We start from the raw sequence: 23,406 nt of genomic DNA on the forward strand, positions 1-23,406 counted from the left end.
ATGTTGAATATTTCCAAGTTGAAGAATTTCTTCACCAACGCCTGTCTTTTAGAATAAGTAACAATTCTTTTGTTTTTTAAACTTACAAGTTAAGGCCAAGAAGGAGTGTCCCATTTTCAGGACAGGTCAAAGGAGTATTAAATACAGAAGGATTTGACTTACAGTAAAGTGTCAGTCACTAGGAGCTAAAGAGATATTCTAAAGAACCAGGGTTTATGTACTCCATTCTCCTCTAACCTCCTCTGTGATCACTGACCTTCTCAACCTGTATGATATAACCTGTAATCCAATCACACTGTATTCAGTGGCCAAATAGCCCATCTGGTGTATATGTGTGTGTGTGTGTGTGTGGTGGGGTATGTCTGTGTGTGTGTGTCCCATCCCTTCAGTACCCATCCTGCAAACCAATAATTGTCTTTCAAAATGTAGCCCAAACAGCACATCTGCAAAGCATTCCCAAAGTTAGAAATGGAAGAAGCTATTAATACTTATGTCATTGTATTCTAATTTATCTGTTTACACATCTCTATTTACGTATTTATTCAACAACCAGTAATTGAGCATCAGGTACCAGTCGGTAAGCTCTTTGAGTACCTGGCCTGTGTCTGTCATTCCTATCACGCTAGACCTCAACATTGTACCTGGCATAAGTTATGTACACAATATGTCTTTGGTGCATGAAACAATGATGGAAAGACAAAACCCAGGTCTTTGATATTCAGGAATGACTATGCTCATTTTGTAGTAAACAGATGCCTGCCTTTGCATCCAAGATATGTAGGAAATTCACCACAATTTCCTCTTCCCCTTCCCCTCCCTGTTTCTTCCCATCTCCTCCCTCCCCCTCCTCCTTTTTAATAAATTACTCTTATTGTCAGGAAGTTATTCTCAAATTGGAATCACACCTCCCATAATTTGAGCATCATTTGGAACCTCCCTTTCTATTCTGTTTTTGAGACAGGGTCTCATTCTGTTACTCAGGCTGGAGTGCAGTGGAGTGATCATGGCTCACTGCAGCCCCAATCTCCCAGGCTCAAGCAATCCTCCCACCCCAGCCTCCAGAATAGCTGGGGCTACTGGCATGCACCACCATGCCCAGTTAATTTTTGTATTTCTGGCAGAGACAGGGATTCATCATGTGGCCCAGGCTGGCCTTGAACTGGTCTCAAGCCATCCTCCTGTCTCTGCCTCTCACAGAGCTGGATTACAGGCATGAGCCACCATGCCCGGTTTTCCCTTTTTCTGAAGTTGCAAACATTGCTCTTTGTAACATTTGAAAATTATTCTAACATTCTGTCAGCCAGTCCCATTCCCAAAAATATGGTGTGAGAATCCCAGTTAACTTTACTGTGCTCATTGAGATTGGTTTTCAAGTCTAGATCTCTTTCAAATATGTTCTCCTGTGTCACGTTGAAGGTCTTTGCATCACACTGCAGTTGTGTGTCCAGAAACATCCTAGCCCTGGTGAAGGTACAGCTACCACTGAAGGAAGAACTTCCTGCATCTGTTTGGATACACATTCAAGACCTTAAAGGTCCTCTACCTACCGTGCAACGCTCCCAATGTGGCTCACCCAGGACTGCTATCGTCAACTCACCCACAAATCCAGACTTTCCCTTCTCTTCCATTTGTGTATATTGCTTGCAGCTTTCCACTAGGAGCATGTTTCCCCACTGCCCCCACCCCCACCCTGACGAATGCTGAAAAGTAGTTGAGGTTAGCTTTCCAAGAAATTGTCTTCCCTCACTATTTAGGGGACTGGACATAAAGCTACTTTGTCCGGAGTCCCAAGTACAACATCAAATTGTACCTGGCAAAGGATTCTTAGGAACTACTGATTCTCCCACAACCTGCTGTGACATACTAAATGCCTTCTCCTTTTATCTTGCTATTCCAAGGGTGGCAAGCCAGTTTCCCATTAAAGTATGTGCCGAATCTTTCAGTTGTGCTCTGCTATCTGCCACCCTAGGGAATAGTTAGCCATTGAATATTCTTCCTCTGGCACTAGGAACACAATATGAGGTGTCAGGTCAGGTAAAACAGGAACAGGGAAGTAACATGTATTGAGGGCCTTTTCTATGGCAGATACTGCACTTATGTGCAGCCTTGACCTCCTCGGCTCAAGCAATCACCTCAGCCTCCCTAGTAGCTGGGACTACAGCCATATGCCACCAGCCCAGCTAATTTTTGTAGAGATGGGGTTGCCCAGGCTGGCTCTAACTCCTGGGCTCAAGCAATCTGCTTGCCTCAAAGTACTGGGATTACAGGCGTGAGCCACCACACCCAGCCCACATGTTTTTCTTTACTCCTTAAAACCACCTCATGATGTAAGATGTTACTCCCATGCTGCAAATTAGTTCATTAAGATTTGGCAAGATTTGGCATCAGTAATCTGATGATAGTCACATGATCACAACATCTGAACCCAGCTCTGACTAACTCTAAAACAATATCAGGATTTTCCTTCTAGAAAAGGTAATCAAACATCAGGATATATTATCAGAGAAAGCTAAATATGATCCTTTTCTTGAAAGCTTAATAATAGGCACAATTGCTGTCTTCTATGGATAGATCATACATGGTTTTACCTAAAATCAGGAGCATGGACAATAAAACCTTTAAAAGTTTCTTTTGGGTCTATGATTTTTATCATGACATAATTAACTTCATAAGTTGAGGAGGAAAGGGCCTTATGCTTCAGGAATTCTACCCATACTGTCTCCATTTGAAATTTTCAACGCTCTAGATTAAGGGACAAGACTATGCAAACCAAGCAAGTCCTAGCAATTGCTGGCTTGGAACCAGTCATCTATTTCACACGCCAGCTCTGCTTTTACCTATCACTGTCCCTGTACAAGCCCTGGGTTTTAAGGTATTCATTGATTCAGACCCCTCCAAAGCAGGGAGACCAAGCATGCTGTCTTGACATGCTTTCTTTATTTTACCTTCTAGTCCTGTCCGGCAGGGTGGGCAATACAGTACTGCCCCCTTAGCCACATTTTTGCTTTCTGCAGTTTTAGTTACCTAGGGTCAATCTCAGTTTGAAAATAATCACATGAAATATTCCAGAAATGAACAATTCGTTTTAAGTCGCATACCATTCTAAAGGACATGATAACATCTTATGCCTTCTGACGCACCATCCCAAAGACAGACATAAACTCAGCGTGTGTCCACACCGTAGACACTCCCTGCCTTAGTAGCCATCTTGGTTCTCAAGTGGACTGTCCTGATGGTTCAGTGTTTCTGTTTAAGTAACTCTTATTTTACTTAGTTATTGCTCCAAAGCTCAAGAGTAATGGTGCTGGCAATTAGGATATGCCATAAAGAGAAGCCATAAAGTGATTCCTTTAAGTGAAAGAGTGAAAGTTCTCAACTTAATAAGGAAACAACAACAAAAAATGTATGCTGAAGTTGTTAAGATCTATGGTAACAAAGAACCTTCTATCCATTAAACTGAGAAGAAACAAAAAGGAATTCATGCATACGATACATGGGATGCCAGGGGTCTTGGAAGGCATCCCCTACAGATAAGGGGAGATTATTGTACAGCTTTTACTCACTTAATAATGTAGCACCTATCTAAAGATAGAAGTCTTGGGCCACAAGATTCCAGATTTAAATATACTGAAATCATCAGGATAGCAGATCACACAGAAAACATTCAACAGCTAAGCACAATGTGTAACTACTCTACAGATCAAAGAAAGGTTGTGAAACTTCAAAGGACAGAAACAAAGATTAGCAAACAAGTTATGTTTTCCCAAAGACGTAAGTTCTTCCCTTTTTGAAAGTGGATCTCTTCAGCTACAAGTGAATGAAGCACGCAGTCAGTTACATAAGGTGTGCAAGTTAATAACCCCTTGTTATTAATAGTTTCTGCAGCTATCTAATTATTTAATAGCAATTTTTATCCCTTTGCCTAATTACCAGGACAGTGAGTTTATGTTTAATTTTGTATTCCAATGTGGACTAAAAAACAATGTATTAAAGAAGAAAACGAACCCTGATAGATAATTTTTTCTCCTCAAACTATTAAGATGCTCATAAACTTTTAGACTATGAGGAAGAGAGGAGTTTGGTTGCCATTGCTGTTGTTTCTACCTTTTCTTATGGGATTTCTACTTGAAGGCGTTCAGAGTCTATCAGCAAAGGCAGCAAATTAACTACTGGTTAAGTATTTCACCAAGTTCTGCTTTGCACACAGAAAGTCATTTACCGATAGCTTGGCTTCCCAGGGCTATAGAACACAGTCCTGTTGCTTGGAAATTGACGGGACAGCAAAGGCATCCCTCCCTAACAATTTCCTGACAACCTCATGTTCTTGTTATTTAACATACGCAAGTAGAAATCTTCCAACACCCAAATTAATGTTAATCAACACTCTGTAAAATGTGGATCATATCAGTATATTGACATTAATACTCTAGCTCACTGGAAGAATAAAGAATGAGCTGCCACTTATCTCTAAGATTAAACAAACATCTTTGCTTTTGCTCTGTCCTATTTCACTAACAACCTCATAAAGAAAGAAAGAGGGCCAGGCACAGTGGCTCACACCTGTAGTCTCAGCATTTTGGGAGGCTGAGGCATGAGGATTATTTGAGCCCAACCAGGAGTTTGAGACCATCCTGGGCAACATAGGGAGAAGCTGTCTTTATAGAAAACAAAAAATTAGCCAGGCTTGGTAGTGTATGCCTGTAGTCCCAGCTACTTGGGAGGCTGCGGCAGTAGGATCACTTGAGTCTGGGGAGGTCAGGGCTGTAGTGAGCTATGATTGTGCCACTGCACTCCAAACTGAGTCACAGAGTGAGACCCTGTCTTAAAAAAGAAAGAGAAAAGAAAGAAAAGGAAAGAGAGAGAAAGAGAGAAAGAAAAATGCACAAGCTGAAATTCTGCCAAACCTGCTAGAGAAGGAACAAAGACAATTCCTCGAAATGTATGAGGAGGCATAGGGAGGGTAGGTAGGAGGGGAGCAGGCTGATTAAAATCAGGGCCTTCCTCACATCTCTTTTAAAAAATGAAGCAAAACTCTGGTGTCTGTCCTGAATCTGCTGGCTGTAGCCACAGCTTTGAGGAGTGGTGCTGATCAAGTGGCCTCACGGCGTTTCTGCAGTCTGTGCAAGCACAGCCTGATGGAATGATGCGGTAGTGATTTTGTTCTTGCTTTTCTGATGGGTCCCTGAGGGTGATTCTGAGTAATTGTGCCCCTGTTCCTGCAGCTGCGATGGGGCTGTCCTCTCTTCCTCCTTCTCATGAACTCACTTCAACACTGAGAGGCTGTCTCTTCAGAGCAGGTGGTTTGCAGCCCCTTGCCCCGGTCGGGGCTCCTCCAAGGCATATTTTCACACATCTTGTAGTCTCATCTGGGTATAGGTGTGAACAGAGGGCAAGCACAGATGAAATGGTGCTTCTGAATAAAAGAATGTGCTAGCCAGGAGGCATGACCAGTATTTAATTTGCTGCCTGTGTTCAATAGACTGTGAGCTCCTCAAGGGCAGGGACTATGTCTCATTTGTCTTTGTACCCTCGGTGACTAACACACATTCATTTGTTCATTCATTTATTCAACAAACATTTACTGAGAGCTGGAGGTCCAAGATGAATAAGGCACAGGCTTCAACAAAGAAGTAGACATTTCATTTGCCCCACAGGCTGTATTGCCATGGAATGAATTTACAGAACATTGCAAGATACACAAATATATCACTCTTAAGAAAAAATGCAAAAGCTGAACTGTCTCATTCATAGACTCATGCATGTCAAAGACGAATGGGAGCTGCTTTTATATAGATTAGAAAACCAGTTGCCAGGGGTGACAAATTCTTGATCTTATGCTCTCTTTACTTTGAGCGAGGGGCCTATGGAGATAAAGTATTTCAAGTAGACATTTCATTTGCTCTCTGTATCATTCTTGCCCTTACAACTTAATTTTGTCATGTACATATTCATACACATATATGTGTATATATATTATTATTTTTAATATTTTAAGTCCCTGCCATGCGTGGTGGCTCATGCCTGTAATCCCAGAACTTTGGGAGGCTGAGGAGGACAGATCACTTGATGCCAGGAGCTTGAAACCAGCCTGGCCAACATGGTGAAACCCTATCTTTACTAAAAATAAAAAATTAGCTGGGGCATGGTGCTGCATGCCTGTAATCCCAGCTGCTTGGGAGGCTGAGGCAGGACAATCACTTGAATTCAGGAGGCTGAAGTTGCAGTGAGCCAAGACTGTGTCACTGCACTTCATCTTGGGTGACAGAGTGAGATTCTGTCTCAAAAAAAATTTTATTTCCAAAAGTTTACATAATTCCATGCTCTCTAGGTTGCAATTTAAATAAAGATTATGACCCAAATTCCTGTAGGAGTCAGGATGTAAAACAATTAAAATAAAGCCAGAGAAAGGAACGGCGGTCAGAACAGAACACACTGGAAAGACATTCTCTTGTTTCAGTTATCTATTCTAAAGTTGTGGCTTAAAACAATCATTTTACTTTGTTCACATTTTTGTGGGTGGGGCATTTCTGAAGGGCTCAGCTGGGTGGCTCATCTCTGATCCTTGTGACATCACCTCATGGGGATGATGAATGAATGGCTTCTTCATTTGTGCATCTGGCACCTTAGTGCTCCTTGACCTTTCTGTCTTTCTCTACATGCTATTTCTCCCTCTAGGGCCTCTTCCTGTGGCTTGACCTTCTCACAGCATGATGGTCTCAGGGTAGCTGGCCTTGTGACATGGTGCCTCACTGTCCTGAACACATGTCCCAACAGACAGAAAGTGAGCCCGTGCATGCCCAGCTTAGCCTCACTTCTCGTATTTCACTGATAAGAGCAGACACCAAGCCTTCCCAGATCCCAGAGGAGCAAACCTAGACCCCACCTCTCAAGTAAATAAATGTTAAATAATTCACAAACATCTATGTGCCATAGTCTAAGAGAGCACCTCTATACGCCAGATTATTGCACTATGTGACTGTGGCCTGGTCTGAATCTGTTCAGGCTGCACCATAGACAAACTGGGTGGTTTATAAACAACAGAAATTTATTTTTCATTGTTTAAGAGGCTGAAAGTCTGGGATCAGGATGACAGTGTGGTCAGGTTCTGGTGCCAGCTGTCTTCTGAGCTGCAGATGCCAACCTCTCCTTGTGTCATTGCATAGTGGAAAGCAAGTGAGAGAGCTCTCTGGGACCCCTTTTATAAGGGCACTGATCCCATTCATGAGGGTGCCGTTTTCAAGACCTAATCACCTCCCAAAAGCCACACCTTCAAATGCCATCACATTGGGATTAGTGTTTTGATGTATCAATTTCGAGAGGGCACGAACATGCAGTATATGACAGGTCCAGTGTGAAAATAGTTTAAATTTTTAAAATAGAAAATAAACAATTATATTTTAAATTGTTGAAATCTGGTTTTAAATATTGGAACCTAATTCAAATTTTCTGAAACCCACTGTGTGGCAGACACACATATTCACACAAATTGTCCATGCTCACCAGTATGTACCCTTTGCTTAAAGCACTAAACCAAATTCTTATTAAAAAGTTTTAAAATTCCAGGTACAGTGGTTCACTCCTGTAATCCCAGCACTTTGGGAGGCTGAGGTGGGTAGATCACCTGAGGTCAGGAGTTTGAGAACAACCCGGCCAACACTGTGAAACCCCATCTCTACTAAAACTACAAAAAAATTAGCTGGGCATGGTGGCAGGTGCCTGTAATCCCAGCTACTCAGGAGGCTGAGGCACAATAATTGTTTGAACCCGGGAAGCAGAGGTTGCAGTGAGTGAAGATTGTACCAGCCTGGGTGTCAGAGCAAGACTCCATTAAAAAAAAAAAAAAAGAAATTAAGACTGACATTTATTGGGAACTATTTTGCCTACAACTTAAAATAACAATCTTAAAAGCGTTTCACTGTCTTTGATAAGAGACTTGAAACCCACCAACAGTGGATAAGGAATCTTTCTATATAACTCTATCATGTCTACAAGAGCATATCAAATGTCTCCTACTCTGAAATTTCCCTTTTCCCATTTCTCTCTTGGCCAAATTACAGTCTGATGAAGAATACAGTGAGTTTCATTTCTTGTTGAATTTGACTAAGAACTAGAAATATAAGATGATGATGGATGTACTGACTTAATGCCCCAAAGGAAAAACAAAAAAACCAAAAGAAGTCCCAGAAACTGAGTAAGTCACTGATATAAATAGCCCCAAATCCAGATTAGTAGTTCTCAAACTCTAGTGACAGAATCGCCTTCTGACCCAGAAGAACTAGAAAATGTCCCAGGAATCTTCACTTTCAATTAATTATGCTAGAGGATTCTGATGTAGGTGGGCCATGAACTGCATTGCTGGTATTTAATTACATGAACAGGCTTTTGACAGAGAGAAAAATGGGTACAGCTATAGTCAGGATGTTGCCTCCTTTGAGGAGTTGGTGGTGGAGGTGGTAGCAATGCAGTCAAGATAAGAATGTATAGAGTGGACCCTGTTTCCTTGACTCAGTGTGGAAAATGTGCTAGGAGTAGGAAATAGGGGTTCTAGCTCTAATTTAGTATTGGCCAACTAAGTGAGCTCACAAGAGTCATTTCCCTTCTCAAGACCTCGGTTTCCTCATCTGTAAGATGAGGAGGGTTGGCCTGGGCTCCAACAATGGCAAGTGCAATTCCCCACATCCCATTCAGGAGGCAGGTCCTGCTTACCCTGTGCACCAATCTTCCCCAATTCTCCTCTACTTAGCCACTTCCAACAGAATAAAGTTAGCAAATGGGTTAAAACCAGTTTTCTAGCCTTGATGGAGGATCTCAGTGATAAAGCTCTCTTCCTGCTTATGTGGCTACACGGTAGTTTTGGAGAGAAAATCAAGTGAAAAAAATTCATGAAAGGTAGTTTTGGAGGGGAGAAAATAGTTCTGGGGACAGATGCTAACCAGAAATGGTGACATGCAAAAACTGATAGGGGAGTAGTATCTAGCAGCCTGCAAGCCAGTCCCAGCCCTATTTTGGTTAACACGGTGATGAAGATCTTTGTGGTTTCCTCTCAAGTATCCCACATCCCAGGACAATCAACAGGAGGGGCTGGGTTGGGATTAGGGTGAGCAAATTTGTGGTCTTGTACATGCATAAACTTGAGAGTAAGTGCCTCTTTACATTTTAGGCCAAGCACTTTGCTTGCCTTACCTCATCCTTGCCCTAAAGAGGAATATATTAGAACAATAGAGTTGCAAGCTCACTGTGAAGTTTCCATCTGCCCCATAGACCCCTTGGGCCAAGTGGGGGTGCACTGTGTAGAGGAGAAAATGCAAACAGATCAGGCCATACTAGGCCACGACTTCTGAGGGGCACTCAATATAATGGACCAAAGCTTTGAATCTATATCGGGTTAGCTGTGCAACTTTGGTTAAGTTACTTAACCTCTAAGTTTCAGCTTTCTGATTTATAAAGTGGGAATAAGAATATCTTCTTGGCAGGGAGGTTGTAAAGATTGAGAATGTACATATATATGGAACTTGGCATATAGTATGTGGTCATTACATGGAAATTCCTTCCTGAATTCCAGCTTCCATTCTGCCTCTAGTGACTGCCAGGAAATGAAGCAAGCTAGCAACAGCAAACTTCAAGCCAAACATAGATGTGGAAATCCATGTCCTTGTGCAGAGGAAGCCCTGTAGGTCTTTGTATTCATTGTTGACTTTCTGACTCACTGTTGCATTCTGTTTTAACTCCCCCTATCCAGCTCAGGTTGAACCTAATGTGGGAGGGTTACAGGACAATGCTGGAACCTTGCCCACTAGGAAAAATCTCTCAGGGCTGTTCAGGGGTCAGAGTTCCAGGGAGAAAACACCACAAAGGCTTGTGTTATAAGGCCAACTTTGTAAGAATTATAGGTACCATCTCCTTATATGATTAGTGTATGCTTGGTCCAGTGCTGAGCACTTTATAAACATTATCAAAGTCAGACCTTGCAACATTGTAAGAGGTAGATATAACTATTTCCAGTTTAGAGATGAGGAAAGAGAGGCTAATGTGGCTAGTAAACTGCAGAAGTGGGATATGAACTGGATTTGTTCCTGAGCTCTTAACCATTGTTTCCTATAGATCATTCATCACTCTGGAAATGGAAACAACACAAACAGAGTTCCCAGCTCTCATGTAGAATAATAGCACTGGTATGTGATAAAGGACAGTACAACACAGCATGTCATAGCTCAATTAGACTGTAAACTCCTTGAGGGCAGGGACTTGTTTTATTCTCTTTGGTATCTCCATTTTTTTTTAGTGTAATGAATGGCTCTCAGCAGGAGCTCAATCATTGTGTCTTGGATGTACAGTCGGCCACATAATGACATTTCAGTAAAAATTGAATCACATATACAATGGTGGTCCCATAAGATTATAATGGAGCTGAAATATTCCTATCACCTGGTAACATCATAGCCATTGTAACATTACAGTATAATTATTATGTGTTTATAAATTTAGTGTAGCCTAAGTGTACAGTGTTTATAAACGCTACAGTAGCGTTCAAGGTCTTAGGTCTTCACAATCACTCACCACTCACTCAGTGACTTACCCAGAGCAACCTACACTCTTGCAGTTTTCATTCATGGTAAATGCCCTATACGAGGGTCTATTTTTAATTTTTTATCCTGTATTTATACTGTACCTTTTCTAGGTTTAAACATGTTTTCATATACGAATATTCACTATTATGTTAAAATTGCCTACAGTATTCAGTACAGGCTGTACAGGTTTGTGGCCTGGAGCAATAGATTATACCACATATCCTAGGTTTGTAATGGGTTATACTATCTACGTTTCTGTAAACACATACTGTGATGCTTACACAATGAAATTATCTAGCGATGCATATCCCAGAACATATTTCTGTCATTAAGCGATGCATGACTGTATAAACAAATAAAGTGATATATACCAAGGTGTATGGTATAAACAGAGATACTGGTGAGAATTCACAGATTCAGAAAGGTTGGTAGTGGTAAAAAGAGGAGGGCCAACTTCACAGAAGACAGAGTAGAACCTGACCTGGAATTTGGAGAGGTCAAAAAGGACAAACACGTAGAAGAAACACATAAATGAAGGCATGATGAAGCATAAGTGTGGGTTGTTGAGACAGTGAGGAAGATAAACTGCTTAGAGAATTATCTGTCCAACTAGCCAGTGGTACAAGGAGCCAGTTAAACCATTAGTCCCTGGTGGCTTGCTGGAGTAAGACTGTATTAACTGGAAACAAGTCAAGAGCTGTGAAAATAAGGTCAAAGGACAGGGTAGGCTGGTCTAGGCTTAAAAAGTAGGGGAGTAAACTGGAGCTGGCTAGACTGCAGGAGACACATTTCTTCACCCATGGTACAGGATATGCAAATATAACTTTTGGTATCTGGAAAATACATAAAAGGAAGACAAGTCAGCCATGAAGAATGTGGAGGAGGAGGAGGAGGAGTACCAGGAAAGGTGCTGAGAGAACAGATGCTGGGGCCAACCACCATCTCCATTTGGCTTTTCCTGCACCGCAGCAGCCTACCTGCTCTCCGGAGACCCTTGATGCATCTGTTTATTCTATAAAATGAACTCAGGGAAATCATAATTATCGAGGGATGTCACAGGCTCAGGCATGAGACCCCAAAAGCCATATAATCCCTTTAGTAGGGTTTTCTGATTAGATGTAGTAAACAAACTTTAGAAAACTGTTATATATATAATTTTATTATAGTTTTATATATATGCTAATACACATTTATACAAATAGTTTTAATATGGGCTAAAGAGCTAAGTCTAAAAATGGAAGACCATAAAGGATGGTTATGTCTTGAGGCTGTTTCCATGCTTATCTTTCCCAACTGAATATTCCAGAAAGATGACAGAATTGTACCAGTTAGTTTTGCTCTCTCAGTATATACTCAATCTATGTGTCCCAGGCAGGAAGAAGGTGCTACTCCACATGAGCCTTCAGAACCCTAACCTTTTTCACCAAAAGCCCAGAATAATTATGTGAGCTAATCTCTGCCTCTAACTTATGGGATTGAACAGTTTTTCAGGGCTCACACTGTATCCTGAACCTGATGACCCATGAGATGTTAAAAGGCACTGACAGGGAAAGAATTTTCTGGATGTGACGGGGGTCCCTAAGAGCAGCCCAGGTTCTGTTGGGAGCACTCACAGGACTCAGCATGTAGTTGTACTCGTGGCTAAGATTTACTACAGAAAAAGGATACAAAGCAAAATCAACAAAAGGAAAAGGCACCTGGGACAGAGTCCAGAGAAAACCAGGCATGAGCGAACAAGAGCCCTTCCTTAGTAGAGTCACACAGGATGTGTTGATTTCCTCCAGCAAGGGGTTGTGACAACACATGTGAAATGTTTACCAGGCCAGCTCATCAGAGACTCAGTGGCAAAGTTGGCTGCTGTTGATGTTGTTGGCAAAGACAGGGTCTTGCTCTGTTGCCCAGGCTGGAGTACGGTGGTACAATTATTCCTCATTGTAGCCCCAAACTCTCAGCTCATGGGAATCTCGTGCCTCAGTACCCCTTTAACCCCATGGTCCACCTTGAATAGCTGGGACTACAGGCACACAACACCATGCCTGGTTAATTTTCTAAAATCGTTTTGTAGAGATAGTGTTTTGCTGTGTAGCTCAGGCCGGTCTTGAACTCCTGGGCTCAAGTGATCCTCCTGCCTTGACCTACCAAAGCACTGGAATTACAGGCATGAGGCCCTGGGCCCAGTCTCAGTGCCCAAGGTTTTTACTGGGGATCCTTCCTAGCATGTATCAAAATTCTAGGCTCCCAGAAGGAAAGCAAGTGTCCAGCATAAATGATGCTGTTTATTCAAACAGTTTAGGCACGGTGCACCATTCTGGTCAGAGAGCTGTGGGAACCCTCCCGAAATCCGAGTTTCTAGACACCAGCAGGGGCCGACCTTGCAATCAGGAGCTTCTAAGGAAAACAGTCTAAGACCTTCTATGTTAACTGCTTTCTCCACAATGATCTCAAATATGTGTAAAATGTGGGGAAAAGTGGGAAAGGTCTTCAAAAAATGGCTACCTTTCGAAGATTAATAATGCATATTAGCATATTAAAGGGTTTGAGAAGTACTACATTATAAAAGGCTGTTTTTTAAATGTATATTTTCCACACCTATTTGACCATAATAATATATGTTTTAAAAAGAACACTTATCCTGTTGATACAAATGTTCTACAGAATAAAGTTTGCGAGATCCTGGACTAAATGGATAAACTTCCATCACTTGTCTGGCCTCAGTTTTCACCATCATTAAACACACTAGTAATAATAAGCTCTTACATAGCTCTTACTGTGTGTTAAGAGCTTTTTTTTAATATAATAACTCATTTAATCAGAGGTTGAACTAGGTTACCTCTAAGCCTGGCAAAGCCACACAGTCGGGGGTTAAGAGTGCATGCACTGAATCTGACTGCTGGGGCTAGGTTCCCAGCTGTGCCAGTGATCAGCTGTATGGCAAGCTCCTTAACCTTATTGTGTCTCAGCTTCCTTACCTGTAAAATGAGAACAGTGCTTAGTACACACTAACACTGCTACAAAATATGCTTTTTTTTTTTTTTTTTGAGGCAGGGTCTCGCTCTATGGCCTAGAATGGAGTGCAATGGTGCCATTTCAGCTCACTGCAGCCTCCGCCTCCCAGTCTCAAGTGATCCTCCCACCTCAGCCTCCTGAGTAGCTGGCACTATGGGCACGTGCTACCATACCCAGCTAATTTTTGGTAGAGACAGGGTTTTGTCAACCAGACTGGTCTCGAACTCCTGGCCTCAAGTGATCTTCCCGCCTCAGCCTCCCAAAGTGCTGGGGTTACAGACGTGAGTCACAGTGCCTGATCGCTTATTACTTTTTTAAAAAAGCAAATGAAGTTCTTTCCAGCTCAAGCAGTTTTGATCCTTTGCTCCATGCTATGAATCACAGGAAGGCACAGACAACAATCTTACGGCTTCAGAGACTATAGGATGAGCTGGTCAGATGAGAGTGGCCTGAGGGAACCAGATCAGCCCCACGTGGAGTTGGCCCATTTGGGCCAAGAAAGCCCTGACACCCAAGGCCAGTCAAAGCCAGAAGCCAGTTCCAGGGAGTAAACGCAGACTGTCACAGGCCAAGAGGCACCATTAATTTCCTGGGAGTCTAGGACCGAGGCCAAGAACAGAAATGATCTGCTTTTGACTGTAAATAGAGCAAGACTCTAAACAGCCTTCAATTAAACCTGGCAATTTTATCCATAGGCTTGGAGAAAGGTACCTCACAAGAAAATCCCCTCTGAATCAAGAGTCATACAGATCTTCATGGTAGAAAAAACAACAGGGAAAGATGCCAAATTGAAAAGTGACAAACTGCCACTAGAATAAGCCAATTTTTAATATGCCTTAACACTTTTTTTTAACCCCTTCTCAAGCTATCTCCAGTTGAAGAATGTTCTGTATAACTGAATAATCCTTCATCGAGATATATGAAAAGTCAGACATGTCATCCTGGAAAATGAAGGACAGTGATTTATTTTGTAGTGTGTAGACACAGGTGGGTGTAAAAGTATGGAGGGGGACCCCTCAGTGCACAAGGTGTGAAAAAACAGTTGCTGAATGCTGAATACAGAACTTTGAAAGGGCTTGCTGAAGAAATTGGTTCTCCTTGAGACAATCTTAGGTTTGTCATGTCCATAATTGCTCCCACAGATATTTCCTGGTTGCTGCTTTCCTCAGGTTCTTCTATTGTTTAAAGTTGGGATCTAGAACATTCCACAGGCTTCAATGATGCTGTGCTTATCTACCCCTAACTAACACACTGAGCTCAGTACTTGGCACATAGTATATGCTCAATAAAAGTGCACTGAATAAATGAAGAGCCTTCATTTCCAGATCCTTCTACATTGAATGTCCAACCTTTGTCTCTTTACCTAGCAATACCAGGTGCATCAAAGCTTGTTTCCTCCCTGAGTTCTGTCTGACTCCTGCAGGCAGTACCTATTTTCACAGTACAGAGCACTTTGTGGATCATAACAAGAGCCACCTGCTGGGCACTGTGCCTCACACCTGTAATCCCAGCACCATGGGAAGCCAAGCTGGGAGGCTCTCTTGAGCCCAGGAGTTTCAGGCCAGCTTGGGCAACATAGTGAGATCTCCTCTCTACAAAAAACTGAAAAGCCAGCCAGGCGTGGTGGTGCATGCCTGTAGTCCCAGCTTCTCAAGGGGCCACAGTAGGAGGATTGCTTGAGCCCAGGAGGTCAAGGCTGCAGTAAGCTGTTACCAGCCTGAGCAACAGAGTGAGACTCTGGCTCAAAAACAAAAGCTACCACTGTGGGAGCCCTTCACCTATTATCTGCTCTCTTACTCCACGCAATCACCTGTAAGATCAGTCCTTTACTCCTTTTATTTTACTGGTTAGTGAGGCTAAGAAAAGAAAGGAGCTTGCCCTAGGTCCCATAGTAGGGAGTGGCATAACTTCTTTTTCTAGCTGCTTCAATCACAGCATTTACCTCCTCATGCTGTGGTTTGCCATGGTTTAACCGTTTATAGTGTATGTCAACCCTAACTTGATAGCAATGTTAACTAAATCAGTAAAACCAAGGGTTTTATAGTCAGATAGATCTGAGGTCAAGCTCCAGCCCCTGTGATTCCTGTATCTTGGTGCCTTGCTGCCTCCCTATAAAATGGAAATTACAGGAGAACCCACTTCCTGGTGTATATTGTGAGAATAACGAGTTAAAAGAATGTGAAGTGCTTAACTAAGTGCCAGCCACAGATTTTAATTAATACTAATACTCATTTAAAGGTGTGTTTGATAACCACAGTGCCTAGGATTTGCTTGAGGCTTAGTGGTGTTAGACAAATGTCCATCAAGTGAATGACTACCTATATGTCTTTATTTGGGGATACAATGCAATAAGGCCCACACAAAAAGGCTAACCGTATTTTGGTTGCTTCAAAACAGATATCCTCATGTCCAGGATGCGAGCTTCATAAAATATGTGTGGTTTGGTGTATAGACCATAACATAGTAGATTCTTAATAAATGCTGTACCCAAACAGCCATATTCACAATGGGAAACCTGTCTACCCCTTATGAGCTAGTCCTTTTCCATTTTACTTTTCTCAGTGTCATTCGTAACTCTGATATTTTACTTCAGTTCTTTTGATCACATCCAATCCTCTTCCTGAAATATCTCTATGACAATCTCTTAAGTCAAGAATGCAAAATCTACTCTTTCTCACCACATGGGACATAAGTCTCCAAAATCTAATTTTTCCTTGGCTACATCCTTATGAGCTATATGGTTCTTCTTCTTCTAAATATTAATGCAAAAAGATGCCTACTTTGGCAAATTTGTATCTGTAATTTATTAAGTACAATGAAGGCATCAACTACACATCAATGATAGTCGACACCTCATGAAATGGTCTGATCATCTCACAATGATCACGGGGGACAGGGGATGTCTCCAGGCAGCAAGGGACTTGCTTCTCAACTCTGCCTTTGGTTACTGCTGACTGGATCAAAGCTGGGTCAATTAGAGTTGCCATTCAGGGAATTTGGAATTGGGATAGGGAGGGGCAGAACATACTCCTTTTATTTTACAGGAAAGTGAGGCTAGGAAAAGAAAGGAACTTGCCCAAGGTCCTATAGTAGGGAGTGGCAGAACCTCCTCTGTAGCTGCCTCAATCACAGCATTTACCTCATTGTGCTGTGGTTTGTCATGGTTTAACCATTCACTAGCGTATGTCGACCCAACCTGGTAACAATGCTATCAGGTTACGTATGTGTATGTAAGATTGGCCTACTCTAGTGAGACTAAGAAAGGAAAGAAACTAGCCCAAGTTCCTTTCTGGGAGCAGAAAGTTGAAAAATTGAGAGTTCTGAGGGCTCTGGCCACAGCCAGTCAACTTGAAAAGAGTAGGAAGTCATCTTCTGCCATTCTGTGAATTGACCTGTAGAGTGCGTCTAAAAAATGAAGAGTGAGATTGAGAGAAAAGCAGAAACAAGGGAAAATGAGAGCAGATCATCTGAATTCTTGTTGGTTTCCCAGTTTGCAGTTTTCATTCTTCCTGAAGCCTTGCTGACTCTGTCTTGAAGCCCTGGTGAAGACTCCTTCTGTATGTATGTACATTAGGACTATCCAAGCAACACCCATTGTTTTGTCAAAGCCACCTTGAGTTGATTTCTGTTCCTTGCAACCACAAGAATCCTAACTTATGAGTAGCAAAACTATGAGCACAATTAGAGTTATCAACAATAATCCTTATATTCATTTAACACTGTGCATATTTACAAACTGCTTAGTTTTATTAATATCTGCTACAAGCAAGTACTACAGTAATGCTGTTGAAGCAATCATCCAAGAACTAATAATTGGGTAGCAGCTGGAGGTTAAAAAGCAAGCCTGGAACAGGGAGTGGATTTACTGAAATGAAAAGTAATATGAGAAGTCATCAAATCACTGAGATAATTTCGTTTTCAAGAGTCCATCATGGTCAAATGGTTGTAGATCAGTAAGACAGCAAGGGAAAATTCTTTCTATTAGGAAAGAATAAAACCGTGAAACAGATGGATTGCTGTTTTAAAGATTAAAATTACAAGAGCACACACAACCAGCTATGCTTAGGTGGTTCAGGAAAAAAAAAAAAAAAGGCCTACCATCTCCATGGTTCCTAAGAAATATGTACCATTCTTACAGATGCCAATAAAGCATTATACAACTGTCAATTTAGTAATGGAAGTGTCACCAAAGATTCATATTTAACTGAGACCAAATGTAACAGACAATGGGGAAAAGTGGTTGGTGGGGCTCTAAATTAACTAACCGTGTTTGAGAAAATAATTGAGGCAATAAAAAGATCAATAGGAAATCGGGCCACTCTCCAGTACCTCAGGGTTCCTCAAAGGAATATTTTAAAAGAAGAGGATTTTATTGACTTGTCTCATTTTTAATGCAATAAGAAATGCAGGTAAGGTGCCTGGTCACTGTAGAAAGGGGTACACACAAAGACCTATGCTAACTGTAGAGCCAGCAAATGACTGATAAAAAGGAACCTAGCCATATACCTCTCTCTACTGAATGTAGCCCTGCAGGTATGTCATAAAACAACAGAAACACTGTTCCAGATCCTAAAAATATGATAATGATGTTACATGCTTTAGAAAATTTGGAAAACCTGAGAGAATACAAAGAAAATAAAAATCACCTTAAACCACCATCCAGAGATACCACTGTTAAAACATTGCTGTATTTATTTTTGTGTGTGTATAAAATTACATACTTATATTTTATTGTATATACACTACTAAATACAGTATTTTGACCTTTCTGTGATGTTTTCATATTCTTTTCACTTAATACCTAGTGAGCATGTTCTCTTGCCATTACATATAATTTCACTGCTGCCTCACATATCATTGTATGGTTTTGCCATAATTTAACCAACATTAGATATTAAACTGCTTTAAGTATTTGCTATGAAGTTAATGTTTGTGTCCCAAGAAAAAAAATTTATATGTTGAAACCAGAATTCCCAAAGTGATGGCATTTGGAGATGGGGCTTTAGAGAGGTAATAAGGTCACGAGGGCGGAGTCTTTAGGATGAGATTAGCACCCTTGTAAGAAGAGACAGGAGAGAAATTCCTTCCCCTCTCTCCTCCACGTGAGGCAACTGTCTACAAATGAGGGCCCTCACCAGGCACTAGGTCTGCGGGCAACTTGATCTTGGACTTTGCAGCCTCTGGAACCACGAGAAATAAAGTTTTGTGATTTAAGCTACTCAGAATATGGTAGTTTTGTTATAGCAGCCCAAACTAAGACTTTTTTTTTTTAAACATTAAGGGAAGAAATAAGAGTGTGGTTTATTTCCTTTCCCTGCCCCTCCTCAGTCCAGCTCTGTGCCATGGAAGTGCTGGGCCCTGTGGACTATGCAGCCTGCCATCCCATGCCCTCTAGCTTCTGGATGCATTTAGCCAGTGAGTGGTATGAGTGGGAGGCAGGAGGTGAGAGGTGAGGCTATTCTTTCCTCTTTCCACTCCAGCTGCACCTGATGGTTTTGGCACTGGCTGCCTGGCTGCTGGACTCTGAAATGGTTCCTCCCTCCCAGCAGGCATCTGACCCCTCCTCCAAGGCTCCAGCTCTGCTCAGAGCTCCTTATCACATGCCCACACTTTTGCCACTTAGGTTTCTGCCTTGGTTGTTCTGGGGTGACTTAACAACCCTTGTGAGTTCCTTTAACCTCTGCTAAGTAATTGCTTCTTTGAATTCTCTTTAGATTCCCATCTGACTGGTATTAAAAATTTCAATGAACAACTTGTACATTGCAAATGATGACTCTGTGGAAATCATTTATTTATAAAAGGCATAAAACAGTTAAACACTACGCAACCCCTATTTCAAATAATGAGAGGTTTGGTTCTAGTAAAATACTCACAACAAACATGTAAAGTAGAAGAATGGTCTAGATTCTAGAACCTTCTTCCTGAATATATTCAGAAAGCTTCTCTCATCTTGGGTTCCCTCAGTTCCTTTTCCTCTATAATTTTCATAAACCATATACCTCTTCCTTCCTCCCAGCCTTTGCTCATGCCCCTAAATGGAGTTTTCATCCAACTTCCTCCTTGTGTCTAAGCTCAGGCTACTTCCCTTTCTGAATTCTTGGAGTCCACACCATCTCTCCTCAGAATTACTGAAGCTATGCTGTTCAGTATGGCAGCTGGCAGCTACGTGTGGTTATTCAAATTAAAATAAATTGTAAAGTCAGCTCCTAGTCACACTCACCACAACTCAAGTGCTCAACAGGCACATGTCGTTAGTGGCTGCTATATTGAACAGTGCAGAACTGGAATATTTCCATCACTTCACAAGTTCTACTGGTCAGAGGTATTCCAGAACGCTTAATTATATATGGCACAAATGAGAATTAAATTATATATATTCTTGTATTGTTCTCCAGTTAAATCACATTTGCAGAATCCAGAAATAAGAGGAGTCTGCCTTGCTTCATTCATTTGAGTCCAAAGAGTGCTTGGTATCCAGCAGGTACTTAGTAAAAATACTATCTGACTTGGATAATAAGCATGAATATTTCTCAGTAGGACATTTAAAAATAGCACTATGGAAAACAGTATGGAGATTCCTTAAAGAACTAAAAGTAGATCTGCCATTTGATCCAGTAATCTTACTACTGAGTATCTACCCAGAGGAAAAGAAGTCATTATATGAAAAAAAAAAATACTTGCATATGCATGCTTATAGCAGCATAATTTGCATTTGCAAAAATATGGAACCAGACCAAATGCCCATCAGTCAACAAGGAGATAAAGAAACTGTGGTGTATATACATATGATGGAATACCACTCAGCCATAAAAAGGAACGAATTAACAGCATTTGCAGTAACCTGGATGGAACTGGAGACATTATTCTAAGTGAAGTAACTCAGGAATGGAAAACCAAATAGTGTATGTTCTCACTTATAAGTAGGAGCTAAGCTATGAGGATGCAAAGGCATGAGAATGATATAATAGACTTTGGGGACTTGAGGGGAAGGGTGGGAGGTGGATGAGAGATAAAAGACTGCAAACTGGATTCAGTGTATACTGCCTGGGTGATGGGTAAACCAAAATCTCACAAATCACTACTAAAGAACTTACTCATGTAACCAAACACCACCTGTTCTCCAAAGGCTATGGAAATGAAAATTACTTTTTAAAATAAGGAACTACTGATAATTGATGCAAAAGTGTAGAGCAAGGGGGAAGACTAGATAGTTTGGAGGTAGTAGTGGGGATTCTTCCCATCCTAGAAAAATGAAAAAACTCTCTATCCTCTAAAACATCTTCTTTATGTACACAGAAAGAAATTTTCTAAAATATTAGAAATGATTATCCAACAAGCTAGACAGTCTGATCAAAGGAAATCATTAAAAAGATAAAAATGCATATCTCTATACAGAAGCTTACATACACCACCCACTAGACTTGTTCACAAAAAGTGAAAACTGTCTTTTGATATTGGTACATCTTTGACTGTGATTCCAGTTGACAAAAAAATACTAGCCTGTGGCTGAAGCAGTTTAGTGGAAGTGATAAAGCTATATACCCTAAATGATCTCCTCTCTTATCTTGCTGGCTTGAGAATTTTCACCAAATTTCAGTGTTTGATTTATTGGAATAGCCGTATAAAATACATACTTCATCCTTACATTAATGTCTGGAAAGAATATGTTCTCAGAAGTAAAACCACTTACTATATACTATTTATTGAGATCTGTGCTAATAATAACTTTGCAAAAATATCCTTTTTAATCCTGATAGCAACTCTCTGAGGTAGGTATATTTGCTCTCATTTTATTGAAAAGAAACTTACCTTCAGAGAGAGATCTGCCATTTGCCTAAGGTCATAGTGAGGGACAGAGTTGGGAGGCCAACTTAGATTCTTTGACTCCCAAGATCACAGTGAGCCACTCTGTGATAGTTTATTCCACTGTTGACAAACATAATGCTAGAAATGGGAACCGGTGTAGGGCACCGCCACCTGGCCCTGAAATGCTGTTTGTGGTCTCTTTCCTCAGTACAGTTTCTTGTCCCTCTCAAGCCCTTTTCTGATATTCATTCAAACAAAACTTCACAAGAAGAGACTCATGATGTATACAAATGCCCACCTGTACCTTAGGGAGGGAAGCACCCACAAGGATGCTCTGAGCCTGCACCTCCAGCTCTCTTACTTGACGATAAACAAAGCCTAATGTGAGTGAAGGGCAGAAATGTCTAGTGATCAAGTGACTGCACCACTCCAATGGCATACTTGATACAGATATTCTAATGATTCCTTGGTTTACATTTTCATATTGGTCTCTCACTGGAGCTCCATACTCAGACATCTAACTGCTTTCTTAGGTGTTTCAAAGGGACCTCAAACTTCACATGTCTCAAACTGACCTCTCTCATTTCCAGGACAACTCTGTCCTTCACGCTTCTTCTTCTGCAGCACAGGTGTCTCTGCATTTGTGGCTGCTCAGGCCAACCACCTGCACTCACTCTTGAAGCCCCCTTTTCCTCCCAAATCCACTCCAGTACCAAGTTCTATTGATACTATCTGCCAACAGATCCACCCCTATTCGCTTTGTCTATAACCTCAGTTCTAACTATCACCTGTTCTCGTCTGCATTTCTGCAAAATTGGACTATCTGGCCTTCTGGGTATCATATCTGCTCTTATCCAATCCGTCTCCCCACAGCTGTCAGCATAATCTTTTGAAAATGTAAATAGGATCTCATCACTCCTTTGTTTAAAATTGAAAAGGGAGATAATCAAAGGGTACCAAGTTCCCACTAAGCAGAAGGAATAAATTGTTGTGATCTATTGCACAGCATGGTGACTATAATTAATAATGATGTATACTTCAAAATTGCTAAAAATGTAGATTTTATTTTTTGAGACAGCATCTTGCTCTGTTGCCCAGGCTGGAGTGCAGTGGCATGATCAAGGCTCACCGCAACCACTGGCTCTTGGGTTCAAGTGATTCTTGTGCTCAGCCTCCTGAGTAGCTGGGATTAGAGGCACGCACCACCACGTCCAGCTAATTTGTGTATTTTTAATATAGACAAGGTTTTACTATGTTACCTTAGGTGAACTCCTGATCTCAAGTGATTCATCCACATTGGCCTCCCGAAGTGCTGGGATTATAGACATGAGTCACTACGCCCGGCCTAAAAGTGTAGATTTTAAATGTTCTCATCATAAATAAACCATTAGTATGTGAGATGATGGATATGTTAATCAGCCTAATTTAATCATTCTACAATTGATACATGGATAACATCACATTGTACCCCACAAATAAATATTATTGCCAAAAATAAAATAACGAAACTCAAAACAAATTCTTTAATGGCTTCTCATTGCACTTCTTGGGATCCTATTCTAAATCCTTAATGTAGCTTTGAAGCTGCAGGGGATCCAGTCTTTGCCTGTGTCCCAGCCACATAACTCTCTCTCAAACTCTGTGATTCAGCTTGCGGTCTTTGTCCAGTTCCTAGGAAACGCTAAACTCAGGCTGGGCACAGTGGCTCACACCTGTAATCCTAGCATTTTGGGAGACCAAGGTGGGAGGAACCCTTGAGCCCATGTTTAAGATCAGGCTGGGCAATGTAATGAGACAGCATCTCTACAAAAAATAAAAAAATTAGCCAGGTGTGGTGGAGCACACCCATAGTCCCAGCTGCTCAGGGGGCTGGGGTGGGAGGATTGTTTGAGTCCAAGACATCATGGCTGCAGTGAGCTGTGATTGCATTATTGCACTCCAGCCTGGGCAATGGAGTAAGGCCCTGTCTCAAAAAAAAAAAAAAAAAAAAAAAGAAAAAAAAGGAAAACTCTCCTGCCTCAGAGCT

At 41.4% G+C, this 23,406-nt stretch overlaps 1 protein-coding gene across 8 annotated transcripts in view; it reads right to left on the reverse strand.

Moving 5' to 3' along the window:
* The window catches only part of SAMD12 (sterile alpha motif domain containing 12), a 490,937-nt gene that overhangs the window by 216,389 nt on the left and 251,142 nt on the right, over positions 1–23,406 (reverse strand). Inside the window, exon 5 of one of the 8 annotated variants that reach the window (XM_064384537.1) lies at positions 6,256–6,754. The exons of the other annotated variants lie outside the window; for them this stretch is intronic. Within the exon in view, the coding sequence (XP_064240607.1) occupies positions 6,747–6,754 (8 nt within the window). The 3' untranslated portion in view covers positions 6,256–6,746. Of the gene's footprint in view, positions 1–6,255; positions 6,755–23,406 lie in introns of those variants that run through there. 8 annotated transcript variants of the gene reach the window in all.

This window comes from Aotus nancymaae, unplaced genomic scaffold (assembly GCF_030222135.1).
Source record: "Aotus nancymaae isolate 86718 unplaced genomic scaffold, 86718_ANA_hifiasm-v0.15.2.pri h1tg000036l, whole genome shotgun sequence".
Lineage (NCBI taxonomy): Eukaryota > Metazoa > Chordata > Mammalia > Primates > Aotidae > Aotus > Aotus nancymaae.